Raw genomic sequence first — 11,169 nt, forward strand, 5'->3', positions numbered from 1 at the left:
AACCTCTCTCTCACTGGTTAGCAGAACACTGACTAGAATCAGAGCACCGCTAGCAGACATTCTTATTCCAGCATATTTTTATTTACTGTACACATACAGAATAACTGCAATAAGAATGATCTCGTACCATTTGGTCTTTTACTTGACAGAATTAAAAATGCACAAGCATTGAGCTTACCTGTTCCCACTGAGAAAAAGACTTTGTTGATATTAGAAAGTCTAAAGGGGCAGATCGGTATCTATAATTTGCAGAAGAAACCAAGTTCTAACTTCAAATAACTGAAAACCCAGTTTATCTTCTACTACGCTGGTTCATCACTGACTGGAAAATTTCACTGGATCCCAGTCCAGAACATGCTGGGGAGTGGGGGTAAAAAAACCACACCAGACTACAGGCACTTCTCAGGCAGTAGTAGCCTACTCCTCAGCACTGCCTTTCAGCATGCTTTGATTGCAGGAAGCGTCTGACTTACTAGACACGCGTATTTCAACGGTTACGTGTTGAGTCACCAGAGCAGCCAGAGGACACAGTCTTCCCTGCTATTCAGCAGGCCACAGCCTATTTTTGCATGATTGATCAGCACTCTAGTACTGCACCAAAATTATCCTGGTCTAAGACACTTGTGCATACTGAGCACTAACAGGTACCCAGACACAGCTAGCCAAGGGACACCCTTACTTCTTCTGCACACTCATTTCATTCTCAATAAGCATGGCTGGAGTACAGCCAGCATTAACACTCTGGAGGGTGAGGGGGCCTTTGTCCCCCATTTAGCAGTCTGAAAACCTCAGACAATTTTGCAGACCAAGCTGGCATATGCATACAGCAGATTATTTTTAGTAGCTAATTTGTATAAAACAAGTCCCTGCTTCAGAAAGTTTGAGTACTTCTTTCCATAGTCCTAAAAACACCTGTAAAGGAATGTGGCAATGGTTAAGCAGTGTACAGTGCAGCCTCTGCAATTAGCAAAACAGGTTGTTTCATTTCTCAGTTCAAAAGCAGCAATATTTCTCAATATCTTCCATTTGCTTTGTATGGTGCATCATAGATTAGGTCTCAGTAGACTGCTCTTTAGAGATTAAAGATCTGACTGAGCCTATTGATACTCTTTACAGGAAAAGGTACTATCCTGGAACAAAAACAGTCCAAAGGCACATAACTCATATCACAAAGCTTGTACTTCTGTGATACATTAGTGAAAGACAAGACTTGAAACAGTTTCAGTACTGAATTTAAATTAAACAAACAAAAACCCAAGACACTGACCAGAACATACACATAGAGGTATCTGATTAAGTTTCTAAAAATATTTGCAGTGCAACTCTGTTCTCGCACGTTAAGCTGCTACAGAGCAAGACTGACAGAATTAGTAGAATTTACTACCTATCATTAATGCTTCAAAAGTGTGCTGGTGACTTCCCTCCTGTCTTATTCTACTGGTTGAAAAAAGCAAATTTTCCAACATATTACAATAAATAGTTCACTAAGATACCATTTTTCTTTTAAATATTCACAATTCTAGAATGATTTTTTAATATATCAGCTCCTTACTTCATAGTCCTTATTGTCCCACGGAAGCCATATATTTGTGATTTTGTGAACAGAATGACAGCAGTTTAGGAAGCCTTCTCAGGTGGTTTAGTCAAGTTAGCTAGAAAAGCATAGCTCCTACGGGGATTCCAAGAACATACTTGCAACTTCACCTTCGATCCTGAACTATTTGTGTTCTGCAGCACATGATTGTGACCCTTTTTATAAGGACACTCAGTGGTATTTTACTTAATCAAGCTGAAACCTGTGATTTGTACATAATAAATCGTTGGGTTTGGGGCGGGGGTGTGGTTGCTTTCCTGGAGAGGGGTTAACGTGTTGTTCCCATGTTCCAGTGATTCTCAGATTGCCCCCACTGTCTCTTCTACTAAATTGATTAGATCCAAAACATCTTCTGCCAAGTGCCAGTGACACAGAGATTAGATAAATAAAAATAATTTGTCTTAAGAATTTTTTTAACAATTCTTAGGATTTCCCAGAAAGATGTTACAACAAACAAATCTGTATTTGATTCTTTTATGTGTAAAAGTTTACATGGTATTACATAATTTCCAGTTACCTAAGAACTTCTTCTGCCTGCCAGGCAGCATCTTCCTCTTCTTCCCAGGCATTAGTATTTTCTTGCCAAGTATCCAAGTCTCCCAGTTCAGGCTGAAGCAAAAGAAGAGAAGGTCTAAGTACATGGAAAAAAATAGATAAAACATTTTTAAGCTTGATGCTTCAGGCTTTGAGAAATATTTGAGATATGACAGTACTTCTCAGCTTATTGTTTACACGTTTTTCTCTGCTGTAATATTGACTTTCCAGTTAATTGTTGGAGGATTTTGGATTGTATTGGTCAGTAACAAAGGAAGGAAGTCCTGGACTGCATTTTTAGGAAGAAGACAACAAGTTGAGCAGGTATGCTAAAAGATTTCTTCAAGTTGTATGGACAAACCAACATGTGCGTTCACATATTTGTGTCTAGTATCACCCGAGCGCTGCTTTTACTCACTAGAAGTCCCTTCCTAAATTATTTTCATTATGCACAGTCTAAGGAAGTCATGTGACCGAATTATTTTTTTGGGGGAAAAAAAAAGTTTACTGTGTAGAATCCAAAAAATGTAAAGTCTGTTGCTTCAGAAGATTTGCAAGTATATAAGTGTTTGGAAGCTTCTTACCTTTTTATCACTGCTCTGTTAAGTTTCTCCGTAGAATATATTAGTTAAAATTAAATTGAATACTTCATTATTTTCAACCAAATACATAATTTTAAAACAGTTTATATATTATTCCATAACTATTTCTCTTGCTCCCCACAATGCAGACCTTAGGCAGGCTATTCCTTCTCCTACAGAACAGTCATTTAACTGTCAAATACAAGATCAATACTTAGAGCATACTTACAGACTGGTGAATAAAAGGAATATCTTGTGTAGCTGCTAATCTGCTAGAGAATCCTGTGTTTCCCTCTGGAATCCCAAAATTTAAAGGCTCTCGTTTTTTAATAACTATCTGAAAATAGTAAAAAAAAACCAAACCAAACAATGAAAAGTGTTAAGTCAAAGCACTGCACAGATTCCTTGGTGATCATGTAGCTCTGTGCCTGTACAGCTACACAGTACCGCACTGTGTCTCATGCCTGCCCAGGTTCTGGAAGCTGTACAGCCAAATGAACTGGTAAGTGAGAGAAACTAAATGCAAAAGACACAAGAACTCCCTCCATCCCCCACTAGCTTTTTCTTAAGTCACATGGAAACCTATGACTGTATCAAGACAGAAAAGGTCACAGGGAATTACAGATCAAATAGCCACAACTCCCAGCACTCATATAAGTTACCAATTACATGACATACTCCTTGGAGGAATCCTGCTTCCATGCTAGGGCACTGTAAAATACTACTCTTGAGGATCCTGCTGTCTGCACAACTTTACTGCTTTAGAACTTGAGCTCTCTTGGCTACTTCAACAAGATATCTGTGCAGACAATTTAAGTTTCAGTAGTTGAAATGTAATTCAGTTCCACATCAACTGGTAAAGCTCTGTAATGGTTTGGCTGAAAAACATGCACTAATGCCTCTCCTAAAATGCTTATTAGCAAATTTAACATGGTTGCTAAGATCATGCATCCCTTACTTGTCTTGACTTCAAGAGATGAACTTACTCACTTACTTTGTTTAGCCTACTTCAAGTATGTGCTGCTTCCATAAGAGGAAGATTCACAGTTTCAATGACTGAACAAACACAAGAAAGGAAATACAACTAGACCCTCTTATTTAGCAATGACAGACACTGTTATTTGACTGAGGGTCTGTATCCAGACATGTAGATATAATTCCCTATAGTTATCCCTATAAGGATACATTTAAACTAAACCCTGTATACAGCATGGACTCTTCTCGAGTTTTGTTCTGTACCTGAAGCTCAATCTATTTAGGCAAAAAAATTGTTATTAAATGCAAACAAGAAATCTACCTCTCCCCCAGTCCTCCTCTGCCCCCCAGATTTTAGGAGATCAAAGTCCTTTGAAGAATTTATTCTGCAGAATACTGCGGATCTTGAATGTACAGAAAACTGACCCCAGTATCATGTCCAGTTTATAGGACCCCAGAAGAATTCAGGCTGGAAGTGGCCTCAGAGGTCTGTAACCCAACCTTCTCCTCAAAGCACTGTCAGCTCCAAGGCTGATGAAGGTACTCAGGACACAGCCACTTGGGTCTTCAAAACTTCCAGAGATGGAGCCTGCACAACCTCTCTGGTAACCTGTTGCAGTGCCTGACTCACAAGCCCTGATAAGTACCCAGCTGGAAGATTTCCACATAGAGACAAAAACTACCAGAATTTTAATCAGTACTTATTTATGGTGTTCACACTCTGTGGATATGTTCTTCTGTCTTGTCTCCATAATAAAAATGGATATTTGAAGAGCAAGCTGTTTTGAAATACCAGCTCCCTAATTCCAGCTTCCTCATTATAACTTGGTAAAACAAGTAACAATTGTTTTCTGAAACACCAGTGCTGCTACCTCAAACTTCAGTAGAACAGGACATGGAACGTCTCTGTTCAAATAATGGAAAGGTATGAGCCCAAGTATCTTAGTGCAGTGGTTCCATTTTCAGAATTAAAGTGACTTGAGGGTTCTCACATTATACTTCCCCGAGCCTTCAGACTATGAAAATCTTCCTAAGTTTCCAATAACATTAACATTACAGATGAAAACATGAACTAACATTATACTTGGTAAAATCACAAAGAGTCAGTACTTTTAATTGGACATGTCAGTACCTGTTCTAATTTCAACAGGACAGCTTAACTTTTACCAGAAGCACCTTCTATAAATTGCCAACTTACTTATAGCCTATTTTAAAGCTAGGAAAACCCTCCACAAGTATAGCTGAAAGTGCAATACCTACTTTTTGAGTTTTTCTTATTGTTGGTGTCATATCTTTGAAATAATCGGGTTCCATCTGTTCCAAAGGATTTTGCTGAGCAGCAACATTACCGTTGCCACCCTCAATTTTCACACTGGTAGGTGCATCTTCATCCCATGAAGACCAGTCTTCTACTTCTGGCTGAAGAGAAGTATATGGTACAAGTTAATACTATCTGTAGGTAAAAAGCTGTCTTCTTATATCTTGCTAAGGTATATACTTAATATTACATAGCATATAGAATGATATTATATCTTTCTAAGATATATACCAATCCTGTTGTTGGATTGATATAATCATTCTGTTAAGTGATTATCTACTAAGTCATCTACCACTTAAGCAGTTACCTGTTTAGGAACAGATGAATAATCCACTGTGGTTGGCAAAGTTATTTGGTCTCCACTTAACTTTCGCCCTCTTCCAGACCTGAAAGAAAAATGTAGGATTCCTCCAAGCTCTGAAAACATGAGCACTAAGTTTAAAAAAAACAAAAAGGAAGTCTGAGAACCGCACTACTGAAAATAGTCATGGATAAAATATTAAGTGCTTAAACTACTTTAATTTTAACTACTGCCAGTAAAAGTCTGCTAAACAAAGGAATTTCATCATGAATTTAAAGCTGTGTTCATTTCAAGGTGCAGTTTACTTTTCAAATTGCACTGGAAATAGACACATTTACTCAGTTATTTGCTTACAGTCAGTTACAGTTGTCAGTGCTTATGAAGCAAACTGTTGATCTACATTTGTTCAAAGATAACCATTTCTACTGTAAACTAAGAAATCTTTCTACATGTCTTAGATGTTAAGCTGAGTCTAACAGATCACTTTCTCAGCTGCTAAACCACTTTTTCCTTCAGTCTAAACAGAGGTAGTACAAGATTATGCAGGTCAACAGCTCCTGTGCAATTCATGCTTCTACTTAAAGAATGCTGCTTCAATGAAAGCATTTCAGCAACTATATCAGATAATTGAAGACAAACACTAATGCATTGTAAATAAACCTGTACAACATACATATCTTTAATACTAGTCTAAGCCATCACTTCTGCAATTATATGTATTTCCCTATTTAAATGATCTAGAAGACTCCCACAAGTGGCTTATAACAAAGCATTCATCCAGCCAAAATTATTACACTGATAAGGGTGAAGGTGAGAGGAAACATGGGAAAGAACATGCTACACAGAGCAGCACTCGGGAAGGTTACATATCTCCACTTCCTTTCTGCGAAGGGAACAAGATGCTGGTTGGAACAGTTGCTTCACAGCTATCATTAGACAGATATGGGTCTCTGCTCTGAATGCCAAATGCCTCAAAAATTATTGTTTTTACTTCACAGTAACTTTACAGCATCCAGCTCCCTCAGTTGGAAAAAGTAACTGGAGATTTTCGAGAGAATTAAGTTTCATCTCTTTTTATACTAATTCCTTGTATTTCCTAGAAACAGTGGATTCAGGCAGGCTGTTGTCTATCAAAAAAAGTTTTAACTGAAGAGATGACCAGTGCTACACATAGGCTGACTGGAAAGATGCACAATCTCTACAGGCACTTGTTTAAATGAAAAACTAATGTAAACTACATAATCTAAATAAGTACTAGCTCATATCCATTACATTAAAATGCACATTTAATTAAATCACATTTGCTGGTTATTAGGCATACTCACATGCAGGGGTGCATTACAGGAAAACAAAATTTATCAAGCTATGCTTTGCAGCTGACATTAAACAGGAGAAACATCTGTAGTTATTTGACTGACTACCTTGATCCACTGGCTTAATTATGTGAAAGATTTTAGATTTTCATTCTTTCAACTAATTGTTATTCACAGAAAGAAAAGTTCTTCTACTTTTTATTCCCAAGCAGTTTCTCAGCTATTAATTTCAAAGATTTAGTTCATTCAAAAGTTGAAAAACAGAGCAAAATACTGTCATTACAGCTACTAAACTATTATCTGCTTATAAAGTTATCTTAACACTTAAAGAGAGATGAAGGGTCCGCATAATATAGAAGCTATCAACAACTCAGTGTTTTGACTTCTTTTAGAATTTGAACAGCAAGTATTCTTAATTTAATTTGGAATTCAAATCACAGAACTAAGGTTGACACCTATATAGTCGTATGCCGCATTAAAATGTATCTTTTTAAAGCTTCACTACATCTGCAGTGAATTTACCAACCAGTTGAGAGCTTCCTCTTATTTTTCGAATAAGTAAAGGTGAACAGGAAACAAACAGTTATTTTATGTCTACCACATATTCTGCATATGCTTTAACCTCACTGTCATCATACATAAAAGAAGAATACCTTTCTCTAGACTGCTATTTGTTTGTGTAAAACAACATTCTGCAAGAGCAAGAAACAAGAGGAGTTCAGACAGGAGCACAGTGCTGAGAAGATCTACCTCAGGTACTCTGCGACTGTGCTGCTGAACTCTACTGTCATATAACCATAAATCTCGAGGGCTTTTTGAATGCTTCTACGTACTACACTGCTGCATCCTTGGGTCTACAACTCAACAACACTAACTATGGCTTACAAGAGTAAGCAAAAATAGGTCATGTTCATAAAAGAAAAAGCAATTCCCTTAAACTTTAATTAATCACTGTCCTCCAAACTTTTGAAAGAAACTTCAATACACAGAAGTATGTGAAGTCTCAGGCAACTGTGTCTTGACAAAGCACTTTATGATGAAAGCCTACTGTCTGATGACTGGATGGATGCTGCCATTAACTGTACCTCTTAAAAAACAAAATATTACTTGCCAATTACTTTAAGAAAATGTGGAGAACAATTTTTCTTAAAGTTTGACACAGGAGAGTTTTAAAAGGCAATTTTAAAACCCTGTCATAGTTGTTTAGAAAACACTTCTCATTAGAGCTATCACACCACAAAAATACACTCACAACTGCACTACGTAGACTTCTGAACTGGGAAGCAATACGCAGGTTAAAGAATGCATCTGACTTTTATCTATCTTGATTGTTTTGCAATTAGTAAAATCAGAACTGGGGAGAGTGGTGGGTGGGTGGGTGCTGGGAGAAGGAAAGGAGTGCAAGAATCTGTTATGAAAAAATAAAAGGTAATCAAATTAAATAAGACATGTTTACCTGCATATTAACTTTTTAATGAAAGAAAGCACTGCTGCCAGGCAAGTACAGATTTTAAAGAGTCGAAACTGTGTTATAGCCATGGTGAGAAACCCTTCCTGCAAAAGAAAAAACGTTAGATGCAGAGGATTATACATCTTCACATAGTTCTTAAGGTCAATTTCCTTAGTTGCTGATAAATAAGGAACATTCTGTGAAACCATATTAAAAGAAGAAAAAAGAGGAGCTACACAGAACAAATATGCTACCTGCCTACTGTCAGGACATTTCACTCATGTAACTGATAGAAGTACCTAATGAATATGGCCTTTAAAGAAACAGCACATGATGATAGGTAAAGTCACAGTTAAAGATACATTTAAAGGGCAAGTGCAGGCAACCAATGGCCGTGATTGTACAGCTGATCTGTTTTAGACACTAACAATAGCACTGAACACTAGCAAAGTAAGGAGAAGAGCATAATCATCAGTAAGAAGCTCACACTTGCATATACAAATTATAAATTGAGTCATTAAATCAAAATCCAAAATTGACCATTTAAATTTAGCTGCCATTTTGATGGACATGTATGATGAGAACAAACATAGTTTATTTTAGAACCAGTGCCACTGAAAAAAATCATCAGCAAAGAAAGACTCTGTTCATCCTGTGTGCACTACTGTGTAAATTAAGCCCTAGATCTATCCATACTCCTGTGCCAGACTGGATCGTGCTAGCAAAGCCAGCCAAGAAAAAAAACTGATCTTGGGTTGAATCCACTCATGTTGGCAGCTATTTTTCAGTGTCAATTTGAGAATCCAGAGAATTTATACTCAGTATACCACATTATTCCAACAGATGCCCTCAAATAGGTACAGACTGAATCAGAATAATCTGCTGTCATTCAAGGATCCCTTTCCTCCCTTCTACAGGTGAACATTTCGGGGTAAAGAAGAAGAGGTTACACTTCACAAATAGCTTTTCATTACACACATCTACACTTGTAACAACATTTTCTGTTGCAAGTTTAACATACCTCCTGGTGAGAAGAGAAGGCAGCCCTGTGACATTTTCCTCAGGCCATGAGTATTCCATGGAAGGACAGCTTGATTTCAAATATGCTATGGCTTTTAAATCACTTTTTATATTCCAGGCTTTAAGTTAGGAAGAGTCAGGAAGGTGGATCATTACGTAGGCTGCTCCAATACTGCCCTGAGGATTTTATTAAAAAGTATATAATGGGATTTGTGAGCTTCATGGAGCTTAGACTTATTTTTTATTGGTGCTCATTTGCTAGATAATGTAACTAGTATCAAACACTGTAGTAATATAGTACTAGAAATACTGCCTCACATACAGTCTGGATAAGGATTTTCTGCTATTGAAATATCATACAGGGTGGTTATTAAACAAACAGAACCTTTTACTGTAAAATTGAAGGCTTAAGTCACTAAGTAACCACCGAATTACAGACCGCACTACCAAGGTGTGGCTCAGGAGAAAGCCCTCACAGGACACATTTCACTTCTCTACTTCAACAGTAGCATTGTCTTAATTTTGATTCATGTAGAGAACCTTATGCAAGAGTGGGTATTAAATGAGCTTTTAATCTAACAGGAATAGGAAACAGTTAAACTTCCCACAAAGAAGCAAGAACAGCAGACATCATCCAACACATTTAGCTTTTAGTTTTAAAGACAGGACTATCATTTTGTATCGTGCTCAAGCCCTTCCTTACCTTCTGGAATAAGAAATTCTGACAGTATCTAGGTGACAGGAGAATGCATCAGTCAAGAATTTGAAAGATTCAGAAACAGTGGAAGTTAGTGGAAAAAAAGTGGATAGCAACTAGATAGACAGCTGTCTATTCGAAAGGCAGAAATTACTGCAAACTAACACTGAATTGGTGACAGAAAATGTTACGTTTAAAAGAGGCAGCTAGAAGCCATCTACCTGGGATTTGAGGTATGAAGAGCAGGTGAACTGCTGAAATGAGAATAAAGGTATGTCTTTTCTGAAAGGAAGCTTGTTTAGAAGCTCACTTCACTCTTAGCAGAATTTACTCTTCTACTGGTTTTGGGGGGCAGGAGGAAAGAAGTAGAGAAGTACTCAATGTTAGAAAGAGCGAAGTTATCTTCCCCACTGCTTAGCCTATGTAACTGCTACAATGGACAGCCAAGGAAGATCTGAAATTAAAAAACAAACTATTGATTGAAAAGACTGTTTTAGGAAGCAACCATTACTCAAACTTCTGCATACTCAATATTATTTGTGCCTAAATTAAAGTACACGCGAGTTTAGTAGCTAAGTGCAAAACTGAAACCAAAACAACGTTCAAATGTGTCATGTATATTTATGTGTACATATATATGTGTGTGTACATATGTAACCCCAGTTTTTCAGCTAATCTTGTTTTTTTAATATGTCACATTGTAGACTGTAATGACTTCTCAATATAAAGTTAAGCAACTAAAAAAAACAGAATCCACAAGAAGTGTGGCTCACAAGCTTGTGCAGTCCACTACTGACAAGAGCCACCAGAAGCTAATCCGTTTTTCCCAAGTCATTCCTATAAATGAGTGACTGCTCTCCCAGTATCATCCGTACGCTGCCTGGCAGGGTTCAGCATCTATCACAGTTCCCCACAGCAATCAGACAACTTGTCCCTCTCCATACACTTCCTAGGTATCATTAACAAATTTCCGAATTACTATCTCACACACACACATAATCACATAACATATTTGTGTTAGAGCTGCATTTCATTTCAGCTGTGGCAGCACTAGGCCTTCCAGGGCAGTAAGTGCTGTTTCACAGAACCACAGAATGGAAGGGGTTGGAGGGCACCTCTGGAGATCATCTAGTCCAACCCACCCTGCCAAAGCAGGTTCACCTACAGCAGGTTGCACAGGACTGCATCCTGGTGGTTTCTGAATATCTCCAGAGAAGGAGACTCCACAACCTCTCTGAGCAGCCTGTTCCAGTGCTCTGTCACCCTCACAGTAAAGAAGTTTTTCCTCATCTTCAGATGGAACTTCCTGTCTTCCAGTTTGTGCCCATTGCCCCTTGTCCTGTCCTTGAGAACCTCTGAAGAGTCTGGCCCCATCCTCTTGACACC

At 37.8% G+C, this 11,169-nt stretch overlaps 1 protein-coding gene across 1 annotated transcript in view; it reads right to left on the reverse strand.

Moving 5' to 3' along the window:
• Nucleotides 1-8,168, reverse strand: part of EBAG9 (estrogen receptor binding site associated antigen 9) — a 10,234-nt gene extending 2,066 nt beyond the window's left edge. The window contains exons 1-5 of the mRNA XM_010170134.1: nt 8,073-8,168; nt 5,310-5,388; nt 4,945-5,103; nt 2,939-3,046; nt 2,112-2,203 (exon numbers count right to left, since the gene is read on the reverse strand). Coding sequence (XP_010168436.1) covers nt 2,112-2,203; nt 2,939-3,046; nt 4,945-5,103; nt 5,310-5,388; nt 8,073-8,155 — 521 coding nt within the window. The 5' untranslated portion in view covers nt 8,156-8,168. The remainder of the gene's footprint in view (nt 1-2,111; nt 2,204-2,938; nt 3,047-4,944; nt 5,104-5,309; nt 5,389-8,072) is intronic.
• Nucleotides 8,169-11,169: the final 3,001 nt, after the last annotated feature.

The sequence above is a fragment of the Antrostomus carolinensis genome, unplaced genomic scaffold, assembly GCF_000700745.2.
Source record: "Antrostomus carolinensis isolate BGI_N321 unplaced genomic scaffold, ASM70074v2 scaffold49556, whole genome shotgun sequence".
Classification (NCBI taxonomy): domain Eukaryota; kingdom Metazoa; phylum Chordata; class Aves; order Caprimulgiformes; family Caprimulgidae; genus Antrostomus; species Antrostomus carolinensis.